At 42.4% G+C, this 25,856-nt stretch overlaps 2 protein-coding genes across 4 annotated transcripts in view; both read left to right on the top strand.

Annotated features, from left to right (window-relative positions):
* The window catches only part of LOC147324790 (synaptotagmin-7-like), a 55,223-nt gene extending 46,367 nt beyond the window's left edge, over positions 1-8,856 (top strand). Inside the window, exons 3-4 of the mRNA XM_086298845.1 lie at positions 3,945-4,024; positions 5,418-8,856. Coding sequence (XP_086154971.1) covers positions 3,945-4,024; positions 5,418-5,556 — 219 coding nt within the window. The 3' untranslated portion in view covers positions 5,557-8,856. The remainder of the gene's footprint in view (positions 1-3,944; positions 4,025-5,417) is intronic.
* Positions 8,857-8,935: 79 nt separating this feature from the next.
* The window catches only part of LOC147324789 (uncharacterized), a 38,082-nt gene continuing 21,161 nt past the window's right edge, over positions 8,936-25,856 (top strand). For 2 of the 3 annotated variants that reach the window (XR_015130222.1, XM_086298843.1), the window contains exons 1-2: positions 8,936-11,658; positions 16,774-16,911. Coding sequence is in view for 2 of the 3 variants with exons in the window: in XM_086298843.1 (XP_086154969.1) it covers positions 10,475-11,658; positions 16,774-16,911 (1,322 nt within the window). In the remaining variant the exon portion in view is untranslated. The remainder of the gene's footprint in view (positions 11,659-16,773; positions 16,912-25,856) is intronic. The other variant, XM_086298844.1, reaches the window with a different exon arrangement.

The following is a 25,856-nucleotide window of genomic DNA, read 5'->3' as shown; positions in this document are numbered from 1 at the left end:
ACCTGCTCTGCTGCAGTTTGATTGTTAAAACGTATTAGTGGATTTTTTTTTTCTCTAAGTGGAGCCTCAGTGCAATTTGGGTATCTTTTATAATTGCTTCATCATAAGAGTTGGAACTATTATGAAGTAATGGCACAGAGCCAGACGCCACCCAATACTATGATCGTTGTAAACTCCCTGCCATTAAAGAAGAAGACAAAAAACACTTTTTTTTTCAGCCGCCATTTGAAATATTGACTTCATTTTCTTCATTATTTCTCGTCTCATGTCTGTGCCGTTGTATTCATCACTATTTTTGTAGCCTCCACACCTCCCATGAAGGCAGAAGCAGAGTGTTTGCCATCCATTCTTGTGAATGAGCCGAAGGAAGAGTGAAGAGGAGATGGATTTGAAGCTGTGCGTGTGTGTGTGCACGTGCACGGAAAGACAGATGTGTGTTTGTCACTCAGTGCCCACTGCAGAGTGTTCGACTCTTTCCTTGTTTTCACATCCAACCCGCTCGGGACTATCTGTCACTCATTGCTTCACTCAGTTCACTATTTGCACCTGTCCCCCCTCCTCCCATCTCTTTGTCTCTCACGCTGTTCTGCACCGCCTTTGTTTTCTCTCCTTTCTGGTAGCATCTTCTGTTTCTTTTCTTTTTTTTTTTTTCAAATTTGATTTCTATTTTCAGCCCTCTTTCTGTACTGGACTCTCACTCATCATCTGTGTCTTCCCACCTTCCTGAAAATTTCACGATAGCGTTGAATGATGCATGAGTTTCCTTTGATAGTTTGTCCTCGCTTCACAGAAATACAGACAGTTCTGCCTTCCCAGAAATGATTGTTCAAGAATACTGTGTTTGCCTATGTGCAAGTATTTGTATAGGGAATGGTGTAAGAAATCATAATCGCTGGTTTTAGGTCTCTAGCCAGCATGTCATATCAAAAATGTGCTTTAAAAGTTCATGAATAGGCTGAGGACATGTGCTCAGTGCAGCTCTGTGTCTATAATAACAGCTACATACACCTCTTGTATGCAGCTGTTCAGCGAGTCATCCTGTCAGATCAGTCTTTATTTATTTGGGGACCTTTCCAATTTAGGTTAGCGCTGATTATACAATAGGCGAGTGGCTTTGTTTCACTGTGTGCAATGGATATTATCAGTAGAGCTGTGTGGGCTTTATCATTTTTTCTCAGCAGTGTTATTGTCAACACTGGCTTTGAAACTAGTTCAACAGGATCCAAAGCCACAGTGTCAGTTTGCCTGCTGGGATTCAGTATATAGATTCTGACACATTTGCATTTCCATATAGATTCGCTTTGTCTGAGCATCGATCATGTAGAAGTGAGTCAGTCCAGAGGCAGTCAGAATATGTGGTTGATTTTTCCTTTGTGTTTTCTCTACATGTTATTAAGATCAAAATTATGATTAGTTTTGTTATTAAAGCAAATGTGATTTCAAAATGACGTGGAAAAATACACTCACCAACCACTTTTAGATCTAGATTTGATCTACCATGGTAGTACTGGGTACAGGACCCCCTTTTGCTTTCAGAAATGCCTTATTTTTTCATGGCATAGAGTTAACAGGTGCTGGAAACATTCCTATGTTGACACGATAACATCACATAGATTTGGGGAATGCATACCCATGATGATAATCTTCCTTTACTGATTGGATTGTGATCTGGTGACTATGGACTGATTTGAGTACAGTGTACACACCGTCACGTTCAAGAAACCAGTTTGAGAAGATCTGAGCTCTTTGGCATAGTGTGCTGTCTTCAGGAGATGGGCCCACTGTGGTCATAAAGGGATGGACATGGTCAGTAGCATTACTCAGGTAGGTTACGGCATTCAAAAGATGCTCAGTTTGTACTAATGGATCCAAAGTTCTGCCAAGAAAATCTCTTCCAAACCAACAGACCACCACCAGCTTGAAATGTTGTTACAAGGCTGGACTGATCCGTGCTAACCCTGCCATCTGAACTGTTGCAGCACAAATGGAAACTCGCAAGACCAGACAACAATTTTCCGATCTTCTAGTGTTTTTGTAGTTGTTGGTGCCCAGTGTGGTCTACTGCTGCTGTAGCCAACCTGCTTCAAGGTTCAATGTGCTATCATTTCAGAGATGCTCTGCTGCAAACCTTTGTAACAAGTGATTATTTGAGCTATGGTTGCCTTCCTATCAGCTCGAAGCAGTTTGGCCATTCTCCTCTGACCTCTGATGTCAACAAGACATTTTTGTTAGGATGCCTGGGTCGTTCACCCAGTGTTTTTGAGTTTATTATATTATTTATCATTTCTATTCTTTGGTTTCTTTGTTAGAGTTCTGTCTTATGGTTTATGTCTCTGTGTAATCCTTGCTGTCTCGCCTGTCTGCTATATCCCCGTGTCCAGTCAGTGTCTGTGTCTGCCCTGGTCCCACGTCTCTGTTCCCTCTGTTGTAGTGCCTGCCTGTGAGTCTGTCTGTAATTTCGCGTCTCTGTGTTATGTTTCCTGTTTTACTTTGAAAGTCTGTGTCATGTAAATGCGTCTGGTTTTGCTTCCTTTGTCTCGTTAGGCCTGATTTGCCCCAGCTGTGTTTCCCTCCTGTTACCCATTCCCTGATTGCTCCCTCTGTGTATTTAAGCCCTGTGTTTCTCTGTGTCGTGATCTACCGTTTACGATGCTGTGTGTTCTGTCTGCTTGCCTGAGTTTATTTGGAGTCTCAGTTTTGTTACCTTTTTGAGTTACCTTTTGCCTCCGAGCTTCTGCACTTTGGGTCCACCATTCCTGCCTGCTCACACCCCTCACATAACAATTTTCACCCAGAGATCTGCTGCTCACTGACTATTTTCTCTGTTTTGGGAGATTATCTGTAAACCCTGGAGATGGCTGTCTGGGAAAATCTCAGTAGATAAATGCTCAGACCAGCCCATCTGAAACCAAGAACTATGTCACATTCGAAGTCACTTCAATCACCTTTCTTCCTCATTCTAATGCTTAGTGTGATCTTCAGCAGGACGTCGACTTTACTTGCCTAAATGCACCGTGTTGCTGCTTTGTAATTAGCTGGGCTACCAGATTCTGGCTTATCATGGCTACTAGAGCGAAATGCAACAAGGAGATAGGAGAATCCTATCCATCCTATCCTCAATGTGTATCAGAGCATCACTTTCAGAGTTGCATTCACTGTATTTTGTGGGATAGGGACTTTTCAGACTGATCTCCCCCCTTATTCCACTTCCAGCAAAGTGTCAATAGAGCTTACCTTCAGTATGACATATGTGTTAAGCACCTTTAATTGAAATGAGCTTTTCCAGAAGAATGCCCACAGCCGACCTTACTTTTTGGTTACTGCAGGTAATGTGCTAGCTATTTGAAATAAGGCTTTTGCAGGACTTTCAAGAGGCTTCTCTGCAACACCCAGCAGATTACCTTCAACAGGCAATTGCTATGTAAATTTTTAGGGTGGTGCGAATGATAGTCATAGTCAGGAATGGTTCTTCACTGCAGATTTGATTTGACTTTGATTAGTGTAATCAGTAGACCAAGAAGTAAAGGACCAATGGCACGGTGTTCCTGAGATAACAGGAGACGCATTCGCACTTGAAGTTAGTACAGCAAAACCACAGCTTCAAAGGACAAATCTAAGCTAACCTTTTGTTTCTCTGCTTTCTGTCATCCCCTCCCTCCGCTTGGCTCAAGGGGGAGACGCATAAGCCAGGAGTGGAAACAACAGACACTCCAGTCTCATAGTCATAGTCAGAAATGGCTCTTCACTGCAGATATGATTTGACTTTGATTAGTGTAATCAGGAGACCGTGAGGTAAAGGACTGATGTCACAGTGTTCCTGAGATAACAGGAGAGGCATTTACATTTCATTTTAGGACTGAAAAAAACACGGCTTCAAAAGGAGAAATCTAAGCTAACCTTTGGTTTTTATTATTTTTCTGTCATCCCCCTGCTCTTGGCTCAAGGGGAAGAGGAATAAGCCAGGAGTGGAAACAGCAGACACTCCAGACTCGGCACGTGGGCGAGGGGAGAAGAAAGCCATCAAGTAAGTGCCTGGTAACTGGTATGGGTAGAAAAATCTGGTGATAATGAAGTCCATTTGGTTCAGCTTCAAGTCCCTCGATGTACACTACACAAAAAAAGAAAGAGAGCCCACGTTGTTCTATCCTGAAGAGGGCAATCTCTACAAGAGCATGTTCAAGAGGCATTAAATGAAAGGTTAGTGATTTAATCAGTAAAGATTAAATCTGCATTATCTTACCTGTGAAGCTTTTGGCTGGACGAGTCTGCTCCTGCACTTATCTTATTGGATGTAAGACAGGTCTCCTTTAAGTGCCGCACATCTGCATCGCTTAAGACGGTTCAGGGTCAAGTAAAACAAGCGGGGACTCGAGCATTCACAGTGAAATGCTCAGGAGGATGTGTTTTTTCTAACATTTCTTGCAGGGCTCAAACTAGTATTAAGGTATTTTCTGTTCTTGATAAAACAAGGCCATAGGTCAGTACCAGAAAATGTCAGAATCATAATTCAGAGTATTCCACTTTATTCCACAAAATGCCTCTGTTAACCTGCTCATCACTTCTTTTCTCCTGTAGCCTGATTTCGCTCCAGCTTATTTTTCCGTGTGTGCGCCGTGTTTTTATTTTCCGTTTGAACGGTTTTGAGCACTAAAGACGAGCTTCTGTGAATGTATTCTGACTTGGGTTGTTTTAAACTCTTAATTTCTTGCATTTTCTCTCTCACTGGCTCCAGCAGCATCGCTGTGCTCTGTTGATCATTTCAGCTTTGAACTCCTTCTCTTTGTGTATCGCCTTTCTCTCCCGCTCTGTCCCCGCGCTGCAGCTCTGACCACTGCTGTGTGATTTGTATGACATCAGTGATTCTGCTCACCTTTTTCTCCCCTTCTATGACTGTCTGCAGTTTACCTCTCTGCCTTCTGTCTCATGCGTTCACGCTTTCTCACTGCTCACGCGAAGGACGGGGGCCAGACTTCTTAATGTTTACTCAAATGTCTCTCATCAGTGGTACCATGCTTAATGAACAGAATGTAATCACATGCTGTATGTATTCATCAGAGTATAATTCTTCTCTTGCTCTATCTCCTTTTTTTCTGTCTCTGTGTCTTTGCTACAGTACATTGCTATAAAAAGCTTTCAGTGAATGCCTTTTTCCTCCAGGCTGCTGTTTTTTTAAATTTATTTATTTACTTTTCAGTCACACCACTATGGTGGCTTGTTTACTTCATATAGAAAGATAGAAATGAATCTGGACTTGTTTTGTTTCAAACTCCCATTTGACGCAGCTCTAAGAACAACCCTCTTCTTCAAACCGACCTTGCATCGTCTCCAAAACGAGGAGCGGCTTTTGGGAATGGTTGGTTGGTGCCGAGGCTGTCCATAGTTGTGTTGCTCTGACCTGTCTCTCTCTCTGGCCACAGTGATCTAGACAGAGACTTTTGGAATAACAATGACAGCAGCACAGTGCAGCAGAGGTGGAGCTCCTATCCGCCCAAGGAGTTCGTACTAAACATTTCTCCCTATGCCCCATATGGAGATCCGCGCCTCACGCTCAAGTGAGTCTTGGTCCAAAGCTGGTAAGAGACTTTCCCCTGAGCAGGGCTGTAATGAGGCAGGGGCAGTGCCACTCCAGTTTCCTTTCCTTTCCTTTCCTTTCCTTTCCTTACCCTTCCACTGTCCCTGTTTCCTAGTTGTCTAGTCGCCACTGCTAGTCAATCATCAAATTGAACTTCTCGATGTGGCTGTTATCACGCATGACAGCTTATTAAATTCACCTACTTTTGTAATCTCCATTATGTCTCTGTTCCTTAGGCCCACATTTTCTTATGAATAACTGGGGCTGTTTAGCCAAAGGCCTTTTTTAAAAAAAGCCATAATCCATAAATGTCACAGTGTTGCATAAAATACAGGCTGCACATTTTAAGACCTGTTTTTTTTGTTGTTGTTCTTGTTTAATCTAATTTCCACCATCTATAGTAATCCATCCAATGCTAGCACACCCGAGGGCACAAAGGGTTAGTAATGATTACTCATAATCTGCCTGGGAAATGTGAGTGAGGGAAATGCCATACATGCACATTTCAGCATCCCGCAATGGCTGTTCGACTCCGACTGCAGCACAGCGGCGTAAACCCTGCAGGCTAATTTCTGCTGCTTCTCCTCACATCTTGTCACCTTTAAATGAACACAGAGGCGCATGTTCAGATGCCCCCCTACTCCCTACAGCCCTGCCGCTAAACACTAACTCCTGACCTCTAACCTCTCTCCCATGGAGTGTAACCATGGAGACGGACAACCCTCGTAGTTCCCCTTAGCAAAAAAAAAAAGAAAAAGAAAAGAGATGTGTATACTTTAATCACCTTCTCTGTAATCTCCGTCTCCTTTTCCTTGTGTTCGCTAAAAATTGCTGGTTGCTGTTGTTGTTGCCGTGGCGGTGGAGGGTTGACCGTTACACCAGGTTGCAGTTTTGTGCCAGTGTTCGCCTGCCGTTTACATCCATCTGTGGCTTCTTTCTGAATCCCATCAGTATAAAATCTAACATGTGCTGCTACTAACACTGAAATACTTGAACTGCATCTGTTGTTTATCTTTTTGGAATTCATGGTAACACTGCTTTTCCTTACTGCAATGAAAGCTCTTTTTTATTTATTTATTTTTCCATCCACTAGGCACTTGATTCCAATAAAGCATTGGCAAGGCCATGCCCCTGTGGGCACTGAGAGAGCTCACAGTTTAGACACCCTGCTACCAGGCATATGTCTGATAAAGTGTTTAATAACTGGTCATCTTTACCAGACCTAGCCATTGAGGAGTGCGTGTTAAAAAAATGCCTGGAGAAAGGAGGCAGCAATGTGTTTATGAACACAGTGGCTATATGCATTTGCGTCTGAAAAATGCCTTAAGATGATGGCTGCTGATCTCAAATTGCCACACGATAGACCCTCATCTTTGTTTCTTTAGAATTTCACCTTCAGTTCATTTCAATTTTACTTACAGTGTATAGCGCAAATTCAATTCAACCCAAACTATCTTTTAAAGGTTTTTCTTGATTGCCCTTATAGACGTCTTTTCAGCTGGACTTGCTTTCACGGAACATAAACAGATGAACTTTTGACTTCAGTAATGGTTAAATAGGCTGTTTTCAATAACGTGTGAGCCAGTTTAAAATCAAAAGCAAACACTCAATTAGAAGCTGAATAAATTATGAACTTATTTCTCCCAAGGAGAGATGGGTTGACCTTGTGACATCAACCAATAATATGCCTCTAAAGCCAACAGACAGCTGGGAAATCATTTCCTGTTTGAAACTCTCTTGAGATCAGCAGCTTTCAGTCTCTGTAATGACGCTGAGCTTCATTTATCAAACAGGTTTCCTATCCAGCAGGATCGCTCTCAGTGTTTAAGGATTTATTGGATTTGAAGTTCAATTCTATCATTTAAAAAAAATAAAACTATACATTTTTTGTCAGGAGCAGTCAGCAGCCACCATAATATCTTAGAAAAGTGGCTGTAGTCTGTTGATATCTTTCAAATTTATGAAGTCAAGCTTAGGGAGTGACTTTAATTAGACTCAATATTTTATCTATCTGGTGGCTTTAAAAAACGGCTAAATAATATGCGGCTTTACTTCTTTTTTAAATCTCTTAAGCTTTCACTGTAGTTCAGTCAGAAACAGGATTGATGTCTAAAAGCTTTATACATCTGTGAATACTCTGATTCATAGCGCCACTTATTGATGTTTTCCTCCTGTTAATGAAAAGTAAAGGCATCCCCCTTGTGCTCAGTTCGATAAATGAGGCTCATGTCTCCTGTGTTGACCGTTGCTCCAGCAGTGTCATCTATGTTGTTGTTGTGATTGATGACTTATCCACCAGCGCTGTCAGGTCAATTGGTCAGAGTTTCATGTGAAAGGTGACCTTTAAACGGGCACGGTGCAAGTTTCGCACCTCCTGTACCCACGTGGACTCACTGTGTTTTCATTACCTCATATATTTTGTCTTTAAGAGCAGGAGGACCTTGCATATTAATGAAATGTAGTCATGTCACCAGAGGGCACTAATGTTCTTTATTTTTGATCGTCAATGCTTTCACTGTAGGCATGACATGCCTTAATATGAACACACTGATTAATCACTGTATCTGTAGCCATTGTCATCTGATTGCCCTCCCGGTAATTTCGACTGTGGAGTTTCAAGAATTTCACTAATTTCTGAGTAATGTTACATACTCTAAATGAAATATGAGACATTGAGATCAGGACCAGATGCACTTAACAGCTTCGGATGAAACACACAAACAGAACTCATCCTCTAAGCTGCTGCAGTGAATATAATGCCATAAAAAGTAGCACATCTCAACTCAATGACTAGTGTCTGCACACTGTTGCTGCCAGTTAGAGTTTTGGTCCTCCAGGCCCAAAGCTGGGACTTTTTGCTGGTTTTCCATCCTCCACAGGCTCCCAGTAAATTCCTCTCCTCCTCCCCCTCGTCCTCCTCCTCCTCCTTCATTCTGTTCTCCTTGCCCCATTCCCTGCTTTTCTCCTCAATAGGTTCCAAACCTTTTTTATCCACCTGCCTCTCACTTGGCCTGGAAAATAGGCCTGCCCCTTCACACAGTCTACTGATCTGTCTCACCACCTCAGCCCTGTGGTTGCTCAATCTATTTCCCTGTGTGCGTGCGTGTGTGTGCGTGTGTGTGTGTGTGTGTGTGTGTTTGTGTGTCTGTGTATGTGTGTTTGTGTGTCTGTGTCTCTCTCTCACACTCTTTGGTCTTTTTCTCCTCTGCCTGTCGTTATTCTCCTCCCTCTATACCCTCTGTCTGCCATGGGATCCCTTTGCACCCTGTCTCTTTCTCTTAGTGGGGCAGTATCAGGGGGTCAGAAGGGGGCGGCAACTGGCCATGGGGATACTGGGGGGGGTCCTTATCGCAGTGACAGCGTGAAGAGCATGGTGACAGAGGGAGTGAAGGCCGGGAGGTGGCAGACCGTCCAGGGCCACATGCAGTCTGGAGGACTGAAACCCAGCAAGTGAGTTCGGAACCCGAGCCGAAAAAGCAAACATTTCAGTCGCCGTGCAGCAGAATAAACACCTTTCCACGGCACGACATTTATTCTTACAAGTTCGCGCCTTGAATGAATCCATTCAAAATAGAAACAGGGAGAGCGAGGTCAAGTTCAGCAGGGGAGGAAGGTGCAGCTTCGATGACAGCGTGATGTAAGCGTGTGGGCACAGCGCAAGGTGTGAGTGCTAGGGAATGTAAACCTCATCATGAGAAGATAACAATAGTTCCTCGAGCTGTATCACACTGACTCAGGCCTCCAGCTGACACATGCAGAACGGCTGCACAGTACAGCTTTGTGCACAGAAATAGTCTCATTTTCGCACACTAACTGAAATAATGCACCACACGCTGGCAGCCCCCCCACCCTCACCTCCCTTTAATTAAAATTTAGGCTGAAAGACGAACTGTGTGTTGGTCACTGACTGTCTGTACCCACCAGCCATGACGCATGACATCACTGGGGGTCTATATTCAGTGTGCTGCAAAAGACGCAGCTAACTTTCGGTACTTTGTGATTTTTGCACCTCCCTTTGGCACTCCATGTGTGGGACTTCTTCCTCCACAACACATTTACGCTCATCACTTCCTCACTCCTCGTTCCCTCCTTCTCTCCTCTTCTCATCTTTCATTTTGCCCCTGTCTATAATTGGATTCTATTTTCAGGCCGCTGTAAGTGTCTATGTCTCTTGTGTTTGTGTCTCGCACCCCATTTTCTCCTCCATCGTCACCCTCTTCTCTTTTCGTTGCCATCTCCCTCTCCCTTTTTCCTCTTACCAGCTAAAGCCACTCTACATATTCTCTCTTTTATTTTTTCCCTTGTTCCGCCCTCAAAACATTGAACTCTTGCAACACCTTTCACTGACCTTTTTATCCTTTTATTCGTGACTGTTAAATGTGATGTGTGTCGTGCTAAAAGCTTTATGCAAAACTGTGTTAGGTGAAGTAATGCAATGCGGAGTAAACTGCCCCTAACTGATGTGAATAGCTCTCTCATGACCTAATTCTGGTAGTCTGGGTTACACAGCGATCTGAGAAAGAGGAGGATATATTTAGGGAGTAGAAGAAACTAGAAAAAAAAAGATGATGACATGTTTGTGACAATAGAACCGACAAAATATACAGTAGCAACGAAGTATGTATAACATACTCATGCAAATACGATCATATATGATGTGTGACACATCTTTATGTTGTTTGTGACATTTTAGGAAAGGCAGTGAGCCAATAAAACAGCATTTATTAAGGGGAGGAGTGAAAAATGAGAGGCTGGCAGAGGGAGGGAGTCGTGCTGTAGAACTTGGTTGGCTGTTCGGATGTCTCTAGAGGTGCGCCGCATATTTAAAAGACGAAAAAGACTTAGAGAGAAAGGAGGAGAGTCTGTCAGGGATGGGAAAAAGTTGACTGACGAGTAGAGGAAATGGTGATCTCTCATCAGACCAAAAAACCCTCGCTGACGAGGCCAGGAAGCTGCAAAGCCACGACCCATCCGTCTCGACGCGGTCACGTGGCACAGAGCCGTTCCACGCCCGTGCGGACAGTGCACATCCGACCGCTGGCACCACGAAACACACCCTCATGCAAACAGCACGCTCAAACCTCGCGGACGTACAGGGTGCACACACGTCTGACTCAGACGCACAAGACTACCTCACAGTCTACACACTGCTGCCCGGCGCAGCCCCATGAGCAGTACACAGCACACAGCGATCACTCAGGCTGCACCTTCTACTGCTATTTCTGCTACTGCTGTTACTGCTGCTGCCTCACGTTGCTCTCTTTCTCTCTCCTCCTCCTCCTGTCTCCACCTCCCAACACTCCTCCCTCTTCCTCTTTGTCCTCTAATACCACTCTTCCGCCTTCCTCGTCCTCCATCCGTCCATCATCAACTTCCTGTTTGGATGAACTTTCCTGTATTTACCCTGATGTCAACCTGACTTCTCCTGCTGTGCCTCCCTACTGCCCTGTGCCACCTTGTCTCATCCCTGATGATTCTTTGCTTTTCTTCTTCATCTCATCACCTGACATCACCACTCCTGACCAACTCACCTCCTGCCACGGCTCCTCTTCTAAATCTTCTCATTCCTCTTCTACCTCTGACTCCTCTGCCCCTCGTCATCATCCTATTCTGTGCCGGCCGTGGCCTTCTTCACGCTCTCTTTCCTCCCTGCTCCTCTGCCCTCCCAGCTTTGGGGATCCAGTCTTATCCTATGCTTCCACTTTGGAGCACTTACCCTCCGGGCCGGCCCGGCCTCGGACGCTGCTGCGCCAGCAGAGCCTTCAGCAGCCTCTCATCCACCCGTCAGGCCCTGGTCTCTGCCATCCCCCCACCACATCCCAGAGCTTGGGACAATTACACACTGCACCTGGACAGCCTGGGGGAGGCGGGGGTGCTGGGAGAGGAGAGGGAGGTGGCAACAGTGGTGAGGGTGGGGATGCAGGTACACGAGGTGGTCCCCGGGGTGCACGGGGCGGTGCAGCAGCGGCAGGTGCGTCTCGCTATAGGGGAGGTGGAGCAGGAGGGCGCTCGCGTGCCAACCCGGGCAGCTGGGATTACATGATGGACCAGATCCGGAATCGTGGGCTGGATGTCAAGTCCTTCCTGTGAGTCTCTATAACTCTTCATTCATGCTTTAAACTAGCGTCACTCTGCTCAGGCCTCTGTCTAAGTGTATTACAGTATACGCTAGGTCTTTCAGAGTTATTGTGTGCATTTGTGTTCTTTACTGCTTGACTTAGTGCCATTGAATAAAATTGCTTCTAATACATCAGTAAATAAGTAATAACTTAATCTGCTTTTACCTTTATGAAATATTGTTCTCTGCCTTTTCCCTTCAGGTTTTTTCTTTCAGTCTGCATCTGATATCCAGGGAAGGATATTACTTCTGTCTGTCAAAATTTGTACAGTGCGCGTCTATATAAGCGTATGTATAAGTGTGTGTGAAACTGTGAGTTTCAGAGTCGAGTTTAATCATTGCTTTCACTGCTACTTGTGGTAAATCTGACTGCTGACAAGGAGATAGTCTCTCTTTCTATATGTACATTTACAAAGGCAATTCAGACAATGTTAGAGCTGATCATGCTAATGAAGCTTAATGCAGATGAGGAGACAAGAAATTGGCTTGGATGAAAACTCTCTTGATCATGCTAATAAGGGGTACAGTTATGAATGTAAATAGCACCTTTTCTCTTTATTTGCTGTTATGTATACTATGTGGCTCTGCAGGACACGGATCAGTGTATGTCTTTACCAAGTCATCCACCCACTTATACTAAAAATACATAGTACATATTATTTATTGGGTACATATAGTAACTCGATATGGCTCCTGAAAATCCTAGAATAATGAGTCTTCTGATCATGTAGGCACAATATTTCACCCCTCGGTTGTAACAAATTAAAAGCTTTTTATTGTGCAGTTTGTTAGAAAACTATTATTCTAAATTTAGACTGAATGCCATGTGCAAGAAAAAATAGCAAGGAGGTATGACATATTGGAGGCCATTTCGCTCCCATTCTGTGGCAAAATTGTTAAATGTTTACGCTGCATGCTCTGCTAAACAGTAACATCTGTTTGGATGGCATTCAGCCTGTCTGCTGCAATTGTGGTTACAGGACAGCGCTGCTGGTGCTGGTTCAGAACATTCAGAATTTGGTCTCATTAAAAAAGTCACAATATATTTTACATTCACTCCTTCTCACCCAATTAGATCATGCTATTTCTGAGCCACCCTTTGGATAGCTGTTAAATATCTGGTTTTGGAGACACACCAGTGGGCCTAATCCATGTTTCATGAGTGTTTGCAGCTAAAATGGCACCTTCTTTTTCTTTCATCATCTCTGTATAACTGCTGGTTGTGCTGCCAGCCTGCTCACGTGTGCGGGACCGTGTGTACATCACACAGCCCACATGTCACTGCAACACTATAAGAACAGGGGTTAAGGAGCTGTGTGTAGATTTGTGTTAACCCTGAAGCATTGATCTTATGTCACCGGGCCCATTTCCTCTACAACATATTGGTACTTGGGGGTGGGGGGGGTGGGGGTGAGGGATGAAGGGATGAGCAAGGACACTGCCAAAGTAACATGTGTTTAATGTCGACTGAATCAGTTTTACACTAGCCTTTCATCATCTGTTTCTTTCTTCTTTAAAAAAAAAAAACATGTTATAAAGCCTCTCTGGTGTTTCAGTATAACACTAGCTAACGGAGCACCAGCAACGTAGCACATGCAGGCACCAAGGTCACTGAGAATATTGCTCGTAATAGTCAGCTATAGGACTCATCGTTGCTAATGTGAGATTGAGGTCATTGTCGTTGTATCTACTTTGCTGCAACAGGAACACCTCCTATGGTTGATGACAGAGCGGTCTGGTAATAGACGTGACCCATTGTTCAAACCGGTTAATTTCAATCTTGGCCAGAATCCTTGTCCTGATGAATCATTGCTGAAGGAATGCGTTGATGTCATTGACACAGATAGTTGACTTTTGGAGCCGTTTGACCACATGGCTTTTTTGTGGCTTTAAATCGATCGTTTATCCCAGTGTCTGTAATGTCTTTTCTAAATGGTCTCTCTCCTTCCCAGTGCTCAATGGCTCAAGCAAAGTGCTTTAACAATATTGCCCATACAGTACTTAAAAGTGATGAGAGTAGAGAGATCCAATAAACATCATACCTACAGTATCTACAGTATTACTGCATAGACCATGTTATATTATTCAGTGGTTCTCAATGAGGAGTACAGGTTAATTCTGCTGATAGTTTGAAATATTATGACAGGGACTCTTAGCTTTGTATGCCTGGACTGCAATATTTATATCAGAACCACTATAGACAAAAGAAGACTGTACACTCGCTAGCCACTTTATTAGAGACACCTTGGATTGGATTGGTCATTATTGAAATAACATTTTTTTTAATGTGATTATAAAATAACTTTTAAAATACATCCAGAGCCACCTTATTAGGTATACGTTGGTAGTACTGGGTTGGACCTCGTTTTGACTCCAGAGCTGTCTTAATTCCACTTGGAATAGTTTCAACAAGATGCTAGAAACATTCCTCAGAGATTTTGGTGAATGCAGATTTGTCGGCTGCTCATCCATGATGTGAATCTCTAGTTTCACTGCATGCCAAACATACTCTACCGGATTGAGATCTGGTGACTGTGGAGTACAGTGAACTCATTGTCATGTTCAAAAAACCAGTTTGAGATGTTCTGAGCTTTGCCACAACTTGCTGGAAACAGCCTCAGAATAATGGGATGGACATGATCAGCAACACTACTCAGGCAGCCTGGGGTGGTTAAACAATACTCAGTTGGTACTAAGGGGCCCAAAGTGTGCCAAGAAAATATGCCCCACACTTTTACACCACCAGCAGCCTGAGTTAGTGATACAAGGCAGAATGGATCCATGCTGAATGTTGTTTAAATTCTGATCCTACCAACTGAATATTGCAGCCTGAGTTTCCTGTTTTTAGCTGACAGGAGTGGCGCCTGGTGAGGTCTTCTGCTGCTGTGAGGTCATCTGCTTTATGGGCCCTCTGCATGCCTTAGATAAAACAATTGGTTATTTGAGTTGTGCTTGATTTCCAATCAGCTCAAAGCAGCCTGGCCATTCTCCTTTACGCATGACATCAACAAGGCATTTTAAGACACTAACTGGATTTTTCTGTTTTTCAGATCATTCTCTATAAACATTAGAGATGGTTGTGTAGGAAACCCCAGTAGATTGGCAGTTTCCAGCCCATCTGGCTCCAACAACTATGAAATATTAAAAGTCACCTTCTTCCCCATTCTGATGCTTGGTTTGAGCTTTCAGTAGGAGGTCTCTATGATATCTAAACGCCTGATGGGGTTGCTGCCACGTGATTGGCTGATTAGACATTTGTGTTTATGAGACGTTTAACAGATGTACCTAATGAGGTGGTCAGTGAGTGTTTATTTGGGAGGATAAATTCCATCTAGGATGCCCCCGCCCTTCCACTTGTACGAGACTAGCAGCAAGACCCCCATACAGAACTGAGCAAGCATGACATTAAGTCAGGCAAAGTATAAAAAGGAGGATTTAGGAGGAGGTGGGATGCAAAGTGGCTTGGACTTCTGCAGCAAACGTAAGCAAAGTAAAGCAACTTAAATAATGTTCTCTAGGTTAGATCTGCTAGTATGACAGATATAGCAAAGGCACTGGCTGATGTGGGCACACTTTGAGCTACCACGGTGTATCGTGAATTACAAAAACAATCAGAGGCGAGTATCACCAGATAACGAGGTACCTCAGTGGATCTGAATAGAATAATCTAGAATAACTGATTCAAATATATTCAATATATTCATATTGAGTGAGCTGTAACACCAGAATGCAAAATGTTTAAGCTGAGTGTATATAAAACTAGCAAGAAAAAAGGCAGAGAGGTTGAAGCAGACAAAATAATAGTTATTATAGAAATAGAAATATAAAAAAAAGGAATTGATACATTTAGCCAGCAGTAATGAATATATGAATTGAAATCACTGCAATGAAAAGGACTATGAATACACGTGTGACAGATGGTGTCAGGAACTCATGTTAATCTGAAAAGGGTTACTAGACATAAAAGTTTTTAAACTACTGGTGTATAAAAGGGAGATTATTAAACAGACTTTACAGTCCTGCAGTAAAAGCCTTCGACGGTATGCGAGAAAGATGAAATTGTGAAGTTTAGGGTGATATCTCTCTGCGGCTTGGCAGCCCCATATATTTCTTTGCCGAGATATTGTAACACAGCGAGAGGCTTAAGCTATAGAACCGTGGGTGTGGATGACAGGAAGGAGGCAGTGATGAGGAGTCAGAGAATTAAGTGCATAGGGGTGAGGGGGAATATGGTGGGTGAGGGGGGTGGGGTAAAAAAAAAAGGGCGAAAAAGGGTGGGGGGGATTTGGTGAGAATCTGTAGCACAGTAGAGATGATGAAATGAGAAGAGTGCAGCAGTGAGAGAGCCGTGACCCAGAAAACGACACACACCGTGCACCTCAAGATACTGTATCGCTCAAATAGAAACAATTAGTCCAGATCTTCTTAATGAGGCTTAATTAAATCTTAACTCTGGAGAAAGACGCCTCGCATGTTCAGTGGGAAAGGTGAATGTGGAGGAAAAGCAGAAGGCAGGTGAAATCACTAGATAAATGACAGTGTGTGTGTTGGGGGTGTAGTGTTTTTTGCCTGTGTGACGTGTGTGTGCGCGCACCTGTAGACACCTTATACATGCGTGGAAGCTGACGTGCAAACTCCTGAATATCACATCCATTAACAATCATTACCCAGAGTTTCCTGATGTATTTGCTGTCTGACGGCCTGTACCCGCTCCCGTTGAAATCATTCGATTTTTATCAGTTTGGCCTTTCACTTTAAGGTGTCCTCTTAATATCCTTCCCTGGACTGTGCGCTTACTTTGTGGGGTTTTATGTGGAGTTGCAGAGTTCCTCTTTTATGACCATTTTCTCCGTCGCCGCTTCTGCTGTTTGCTCTCGTATGATCTGTTGTTGTTTTCTCTGCCTCTGAATTTTCAGCCCTCGCTGTCACCTAAAATGACCTCTCCTTTTTCCTCTCTCTCCCTGCACCTCGCCTTTCTTTATGCTCGAACCTTTTGCATCTGTTCTCTTTTTCCTTGCCTCTCTGTCTCTCTACCTCTGTTTCTATCTATTTTATTTTATTTTATTTTTTTATGGGGAGCCAGTGAAGGAAAGCTGGTGGTCCTGGCTTTGGCCATTGGTGTGGCAGAGCAAGATGACTTTGCCAATATCCCTGACCTGCAGGAAACAGCGCAGGCAGCACCACCGCCACCAGCCAATCAGGAACCGCCCCCTGAGAAGAGGTACCAGACAATGTACTAGAGCGCTTGTTCTGTGTGTGTGTGCTTGTGTGTGAGAGAGAAAATTGGCTGCAAATGAAAGGATGTGAAGGATATGCTATTGAAGAAAAATGAGAGGTGATTTCAGAATCTAGGTAGAGGAGGGTAGTTTTGTTTGTCAGTGTTTTTGGTGAGTCACTGCGTTGAAGTCTATTGTGTCATAGACCTGCGCCTGAAATAGCACCAGAGCTCAACATACTGCTACAGAAATAAAAATGAGCGCTAACTACGCAACCAAATGTAGAAAATTTCGCCGTAATGCTTTGATGAGTGAGGAGATAAAACAATTTGGGTGTTAGCTGGAAAGCAGTAATGAGCTCATAAATCACAGCAGTGAGATGCTCACTGGTACTCTACTCTTTTTCTTTTTTAATCTTTGGCTTTTAGCGGTAAAATTTCAGCCAGTCAAATCAAACAGTGCTTTCTCATGCCAGTGTACTTTTTCTTTCCTTTTTCCCCTGACCACGATAATTATCTGCCTTATTGCAATGACATTTTTCAGCACCATTTTCATCTCTGTTTGCTTGTCTTCTCACTCCTGCCTTTCAGAGACCTCCCATTGGTAATTGTCTTATTTCCTTTGTATTTTTATGCCTTCACTATCCAAGTCATTTCTGCCCCGTGTTCTTTCTTCCCTCCTGCTCATTAGCTGCCTTCAATCACCCTCTGCCGCTCTGAGAGTCTCGTCTCTGCAGCTCCACCGAGGGCCCAGAGAGCCTCCTCATTATTCCACAACATGTTAGTCACTTACATAAACATGCTGCTAAAAATAACCGCTTTCTTTGCCAGCCAACTTAGACACTAGAAGCCAAAATATTTCCACTCATCTATAAGGATCCACCAGCCTTGCTCACCGTCCCCCAGTCTCTTGAAATAATTGGGTTTGCATTCTGTTTAGGAATTGGACCTACTTTTGTGAAACAATTTAAGGCTAACAAATGAGTACAGTGTGAAACAAGCAGAGCGTTTTCAGTCGTTGGACGGCCGTTTTCGATTGTTCACAACAGTGTCACAGAGAAATCCTTGATTTGGTCCAGCTTTAGGCAGACGCGACACACTCGATTTCCTCTGCAGTCCAATTAGGCAGTTTTAACCTCACTTTGATTCTGTGACAAATGGGCGACAGTGTGCAGATGCATAATATGACACACACCTTTAAAAAAAACGGCAGAGGACGGCGGACAAATTCTGATGTACTCGTCACACCAATTATTCCTCATTCACAAGTGTTTCATCAATTTGACACGTGATTTAAAACTAGAGCTCCATTACAACACAGATGGTAACTGTTTTCTTATCTGGGCTGCACAGCCGCAGTGCAGACATGCACATGTGCACCATGCAGCTGCTGACATTTGAAGGACCTCTTGTGTCTTCAGGGTCATAGAAATAGGCCTCCCTTAACTAATAAGTTCCTTTATTTATCATAAGTTTGCTTTTAGAGCTACTATAGCCACCAGCTGCTTTGTCTACTGGTTTTGTTTTTTGGCCCTGAGCTTTCTGCGACCACAGAGTTACAAACAACCATCAAAGTATCCTTTGAGAAGAAATGTTGCTTCTTTTTTACTAATATCAAAAGTCTCCGCATTGTTCACAATTATAGCCTGAAACGCAGCGAGCCGCAGAGGAGAATGACTTCCTCTGTAATTTGTTGTGTGCATTGCGTCTTGCCTTTTCAGCTTTTTGTGTTCACACCTCTTTAAATGAGTTGTGAAATCCACTAAGAGACCAAACAGCGCGTTTGTCGCTCGGGCCAGCGTGTGGTCAACAGGATCCGCCTTTATTAGCAGACTGCATTGTGCTGTTTCCTGGATTTAATTTCTTTCACTCAAATAAGAATGACTGGTAACTTAAAGCCCGTGAACACTGGAGAACTGGAAGCAAATAAACAATTTGACTGTAATTGAAGCTTTAAAAGTGTTGACCTTTTAGTGAGCCTTCTGCTGATATGTCATCTAATTCCACTTGAGACTCTCATGGTTTTGTTTATTTCGTGTAAAATTGCAAATTGCAAATTTTAATGAGTGATTTAGCCACACTCTAATTGGCTGCTAAATTTAGAAGCTTGAAAACCCCCCAACATACCTCAACAGTCTATTAGAAGTGCAAGTTGTAAGCTTGCTGGCAGTGTATAGTTCCTGGTGGTGTTAGTGCTGACTTCACAGTAAACGTGATTGAATCAATTACACTCCTGGCATATTGCTCACTCTGAAAGGGGTTCTCAAGCCAAAGACAAAGGCACGCTTTCATTCGTCTCTCTTACCCTTCACACTCGGTGTTTCATCACAGTCTGTGCATTTAAACATGTGCTCGTGCCCATCATTCATCTTCACCTGCATTACTCATGCTACCCCGCATGAATTTATTTACCTAAGATCTGAAAAACATGTCACTGGCAAATGGCTTCAGCCAAACATCGAGCCTCTGAAGTTAATGTGAATATTTTATATATCCGTCAAATGGTAACGGAGTCAGTGTTAACATCAAAGGGAATTCTTTGTGCTCCCCACGAACAGAGAAGAGCTGCCGTCTGCACAACTGATATTTCATGCCCTACATTAATGAACCAGTCAGTTTTTGAGAGCAACTACTGTAAATAAATGTACCCGAGTAGAGAGCTACTTTCGACTGCTCCCTTGTTCTCAAGGGGTCACCACAGCGGGTAGCGCCGCATGTCTGATTTGGCAGATTTTTACGCCGGATGCCCTTCCTGACACAACCCCACAGGGATTTGTGTCTCCTCCTGGGATCGAACCAGCTAGAGCTTTAATTTTGTAGACTCTTGTTTGTTTGAGTAATCTTATTTTATGCTGCTTTTAACGTACAGTAGATACACGGCCCTATAAAAGGTTTTCTTTTTTTTTAAGGCCTGCTTGGCCACAGACGCATGTGAGTTGTTACTACTTCCATCAAAATTGCAATACATCTATAAAGTTTTTCTATAAAACTATAAAGTTTTATTTGAATAACTGTTTGAAATTAAAATGGGGAAAATGAATAAATATTTTTAGATATAAAATTTAGCTCAATTTATTTAAACAAACAAACAAACAAACAATGTCTTTTTTATTAAGAGGTTTAATTTATTTAATTGTAATACTGATTTAGTTGTTTTGCTTGTTCTAATGCTGTTTAACTGGGACCTCATTACGTTTTGTTCCCTTTTCGCCTGCCTCATGTATTGGAATGACAATAAAAGATTCTATGCAGTCTTCTGGAAAACTAAGTACACCCAATGATTCAGTAATTTGTAGCGCCAACTTAAAAAGCAATATTGAAGCAATGGTTTTCTGTATGACTATCAGTCTTTAATGGCATTGTGGAAGAACTTTGGCCCACTCTGTACAACGTTACATCCCTTCATTGAGGTTTTTGGGCATTCATGTATGCACAGTTCTCTTAAAGTCCCATCTGAGCCTCTCAGTCAGGTTGAGGTCTTTCATTGAACCTTGATTCTTTTCTTTTCATTCTGTTGTAGAGTAACTGCTATGCTTGGGATCATTGTTTAGCTAAGTTTTAGCTGTCAGACAGATGGCCTCACGTGCTCACGTGTGACTCTAGAATACTTTGGTGTACAGAGGAGCTCATGGTGGACTCAGTGACTGAAAGGTGCCCAGGCCCTGTGGTTGCAAAAAAAAAAAAAAAAAATCCCAAATTATTACCCCTCCACCACCTTGCTTCACATCTGATATGAGGTGCTTGATTTCCACCGTTATGGCTAAGAATACGACTAAAAAGGATTTCTTCTGGCAACCCTTCCGAACAAGCCACACTTGTTTTGTCTTGTCATGAAATTGAACATTTAACATGCTAGCTGAGGCCTGCAGAGTCTGAGATGTAGATCTTAGGTCTCTTGTTTTTCTCTGAGAACTGCACCGTCTGACCTTGGGTTGAATTTTATCTGGGGCGTTCACTCCTTGGAAGACTGTGTGTTAACACACACCTGAATGCTCCAGACCAGGCAACAGTTAAAACTTCTGCTTTCATAGTACTCCTCACAGTTGCTGATGATCAATTAATCAAGTGCTTTAATTAGCAGCACCTGTCTGCTATTTACAGAACCCTATTCATTCCTGTGGAAGCAGGAATGGTGTACTTAGTTTTTCACAGGATTGCAGAGATTCATTTGAAATTTAACTTTTTTGTAAAATAATGGATGCCAGTAATGGAAGGTGTATGTACAAGTGGTCACTTTGAGCCAAAGGCTCAGGCTTCAGATTCTAAATTTGGTGTTCTTAGTTTTGTATTATCTCAGTAAGAGTAGATATCCCTAATACACTTATATGAGGCACACAGATCTGGCTGTGACTAAAGGAAGCCCCACGTCCCACTGTTCAAACCTTCTGTTTGCAAGGGACATCCAATTAGAAGAAAATTGACTTGAATGGGATGTGAAAGGCAGTCAAATGTGCATTTTTCTCACTGTGAATAGGCTATGAATCATGTGAATCAATCAATAAACTGTAGAATAAAGCTATCCCACTGCCGTAAATGAATAAAAATAGGGGGTTGGAAATGGGTATAATTGATGTATTTAATCACAAGCCTTTAATTTTACCATTTTTCTTTTAAGTGACCCAGTCTTTAAAACTAAGGTTTAGAAACCTTACACAAAATATTTCAAATTAGCCAGCTACAACCGAATGAAAATGTTTGTGCTTCACTATCAAATAATAATGTGAAAGGTTAACACATTTGTGGTGTATTTCAAAAGTTTGATTTAAGTGCTACTTCCTTTTATGGTGAAGTTTTTTAAATTGCTCCCATACTATATTTAATTAATTAAAAGATCCAAGTGCTTTGTTCACCACTTTAAACAGCAGTGCTCCTGGTCCTGCAATGCAATTAGCCAAGCAATCTTATTAATGGTAAAATGTATCTAAAGTACTTAAGACACAAACATTACTGAGGCTTTTCTTTAAGCCATCAGCAGTATGTTAACGGTCCATTGCTGCTTGAAGGCAATCCAAACATCCCACTGGCCATGAGAAGGTGTTGAAGTGTGTGAGATTCTTAATGCTTCCTCACTGACCTTGTGTGTGCGATGGCTGGATGAAAGTGCTCTCCGTGGCCATTTGTTTATGAAGTGTGGCAGGAGCAGACTGAACTGCACCACAGCTGGTGTTAGTCATGTGGACTTTCAAACCAAGGTTACAGAACAAGGCGGGGAAAGAGGAAGTAAAGGTTACACGATAGACTATCAGAGAGAGCAACTACAGGTTTTAAGATTGAGTGTTGCTTTAATTTTGGGGCGAGAGGAGGTCGCACATGCTGAGATGTTTGCGGTCCAGCCATCCATAGGTTGGACTTCTAAGAAGGCTTAATTAGGATGTTAGAGTGGCTTGTTTATGCCTCATTGGTCTGCACTCACAATTCATTTGCGACTCAGTGAACATATACTGTAGGTTCTCCTCCAGTGTTGCTATAAAGAGAAGGCACAATCCCAGAGAGTCTCGAATCTAGATCTCTCTCTGAGCAGCAACTGCACAGCCCAATGAGGATGGAGGCTCAGGATAAAGGGGGCGGGCTTTACGCGTGTGACACATTAACATTCAATCCACTTGCCTGTGGTCCTTCAATTATTCATCCATGCATGTTACATCATTTTGTGTAAGCCAGTGGAGTTGTCTTTTTTTCCCTGAAAACATCTCTCTGATATTAATAGATATAGATGTGTATTTCTCTGCCTTAAAGACACGATGCACTCAGTGAGATTCTGAGTCTCTGTTAATTGCTAAGTGGGCTATATATATATGTACATATAACTTCATAATTTATGAGCTTATTACGTTGCTTAAATTGACATAAAAGACAAACGCAGTGGATGGCGGTTAAGACCATTTACCCAAATCAATATAAGTGTGCGTTTGTTTGACGCTGTGAGTGTGTGTTTGTCCTCTAACCACATTAGCCAGAGTGGGAGGAGTTAAATCTTTATGTGGTGGAGGATTGTGTGTGTTTAGGCTAATGTAACGACAGGGCATCCTGAGGTCACAGTTTATCATTTTAATGGTCGTTATTTCAGGCCTCGTTTTCTTAGAAAAAAAAAGGAGATATTACTATAATTCAAGATGATATAATTTGCACGTGTGTTTGTACATCAACATGTAAATTGATTATGCTGCGCTCTGCTAGTCTGACACAGTGCTCCTCCTGTGACAAGGGCTTTGCAGACCCGACTAATCAGCACAGTCTTCGGGGGCTCTGGCTAAGACTGTCCCCGAAGCTTTGGCTCCCTGCGGCCACTGTGCTCATTCATGCATTACAGGGGGAATGTAGAGATGCATTCAGTTACATGCTGGGGGGGGGGAGTCGATCGCATTAAGGCAAAACCCTCCCAAAGAAACCCCCAAAAAAACCACACACACAAAAAAACTCGGTCACAAAGAGATGAGGAGGAGTGCTTTCATCTATCCATCCATCCATCCATCCACAGGTCAAGGGAGGATGAGAGAAAATTCAAAGTGAAAATCCATCTTCCTTCAATGAGAGTAGCAGGAGGGAGTACTTATTGTACTGAAGGCAGGGCTGAAGGCAGCACTCCCGCCAGCAGGTACAGGCTGCTACACATGCTCATCTCATTCATCCAGATAGATGGATGGCGTTTGGGGAGACGAGCTATTAGGAGCATTAACCTGGGACTCTTGTGTTCTGCCTCAGAACAGGTGGCACATATGCGGCAGCCTCCACCTCAGAAGCCAATCTGCGAAGCTAATCGAAATTTTAAACATTTGGTAGATTCGTGTTTGAAGTTATAATGGACCGTTAAAGCGGTTTTATTATTTTGTGTTGCTGATATTCCCTGGATTGATAGATTAGTTGTTTTAATTAAGCTCTGAGGCATGAATACTAAAATTGCTGAGAGTTTTGGGATGCCATAAAGGGAACCGTGGACTGTTATAGGTTAGGTAGAGACTAGGCTCATCTTTCGATTTGAAAGTAATCATGCTTGCCAGTTTTTTAGTACCTTCAGCACTTTATTGAACATTAAAAAGAGAGAAACTGAAGCTCGGGGAAGTAGCATGTTAAAAAGTCAAAATAAAATATATATAAAACAGTACTTACTTAATAAAAATAAACATTTGGCAGTGACTGAGTGCCTTTGGGTTTTTTTTTTCTATTTCCATTTGGAATTCAGTGAAAGAAGCAGAAGGCAGTATTTAGTATTTAGCACCTCACTTGTTGCTCATTCCTGAAATGGGATTTCAGTAAATGATGCTATTTTAGGCTAATTTCTAGTTTCAACATGCAGGAAGTAATTAGTCGTCAGTGAAAGCATCCATATTTATGAGACTTTTTGGTTGTAGCTTGAGGGAAGAAGCAGGGCCCATATGGAATAGAAACAACAGAACAAACTTACACTAAATGTTTTAGTTTCACGTGTATTTTATGTCTTATGAGAAATAAATGTCTCATACCATGATTTACTGATGAAAGAGTTCCAGTTTATGGAAGACCAAAGCTGCTTAAAAGAAAAACTAATTTATAAAATGCAGAATAAATTAAATATTATTTTTTTAAATTTCCTTCTGTATATTTATTCATCTATTAATAGTTATTTCTCTTTCATTTTACTTATTCATTTAATTTAATTTATTATTTTTAATTCATTACTTTATTCATTATTAATTCAAACTTTTTTATTTCAGTATTTTCATTTCTTGATTTCTTTCTCTATGCCATGCTTCAGCATGCAAATATGGAGGCTCAAAGTGTGCCAAATCTGTCCCTAGTGGTTGACCAGCACCAACAGAAATGTTAATAAAATATTTTATGAAAATGAAAATAAATATATTTATATGAATTCTAATTATATGTTATATATTTTAGTGCATTTACTGGATTTTTTTTAAAATATCAAACTACTTGTTATTTTTTATTTTGGCAGTTCTGGTCCTCCACACCCTTTTGCATTTTTTTAATGCAACACAGTTATAAACAAACAGTATGCTGTGCAGGAAAAATGAGAAAGCAGCCACTTTCATGAGTAAATGATAGTATGCGGCATATAGTTTTTACAACATTTTCTTTTTCACATAGGGGACGAGTGGCTGAGTCTAGTGTGAATGTACCTGTGTTTCATGTGGATAATGAGTTATGTAAGCAATGCACTGTTGTGGTTTTGACTGTGACTGAGCCTGGAAAGTATGCCCTACCTGTAAAGAATGACAGATGGCGGCTATGAAATTGAGCATATACATTGAAATACATCACTTCATGGTTTCAGGCGAGCGTGTTTGCTTGAGTGTGACATGTTTGCAGAGGGGTGGGGAGTCTGAATGTGTTTTTTTTTTTTTAAAAAAAGAGGGGCTGGGCTGGGCTCTCTTTTTCGCGTCTCTCTCCAGCCTAGAAGTGGAGTGTCTTTCTCCCCCTTCCCCCCCTCTACGAGCTGCTGGCCCTCGGTCAGGTAACAAAACAGGATAGTATCACAGGACGGTGAAACCCAAAGTGGCCCCGCCTGCCTCCATACGTCTGTATGTGAATGTGTGTGTCTGCGAGGCTCTCACCTGTACCTGTCATATATCCTATACCTTAACTTCTTTGTTCTCAGTGTGTTTGCCTGTTTGTTGCACTCCTCTAAACACACCCTTCCCTTGCGGCCACTCCTAACATCCTCTTGTCACACACATCCCAAACCCTCATATGTATGGTCTGTGTTTCTAGAGTCGTTGCTATGCCAACAGCCCACTTTCTGTGTCTTAGCTGTGGGAGAATCTGATCTGAGTCTACTCTGCCCCCCACTGGATACTGTAGACAACTGCAGGCTTAAATCATGTCAACCACATCAACCCCCATGGGGTCAGAGGGAAAAAGCATTGGCACCAAAATGTATCAGTTGTAGTAATGCCATCTGCCACATTTAATATTGCCTTGCTAGAAATTGAATAAACTGAAACCAATCACTTTCA

Source organism: Aulonocara sp. 'chitande type north' Nkhata Bay, linkage group LG7, assembly GCF_057382095.1.
Source record: "Aulonocara sp. 'chitande type north' Nkhata Bay isolate Kocher_YH1m ecotype deep benthic linkage group LG7, A_spYH_male_GT1.1, whole genome shotgun sequence".
Classification (NCBI taxonomy): domain Eukaryota; kingdom Metazoa; phylum Chordata; class Actinopteri; order Cichliformes; family Cichlidae; genus Aulonocara; species Aulonocara sp. 'chitande type north' Nkhata Bay.
Note: the sequence above shows the minus strand (reverse complement) of the source record. Positions and strands in the feature narration are given on the sequence as shown.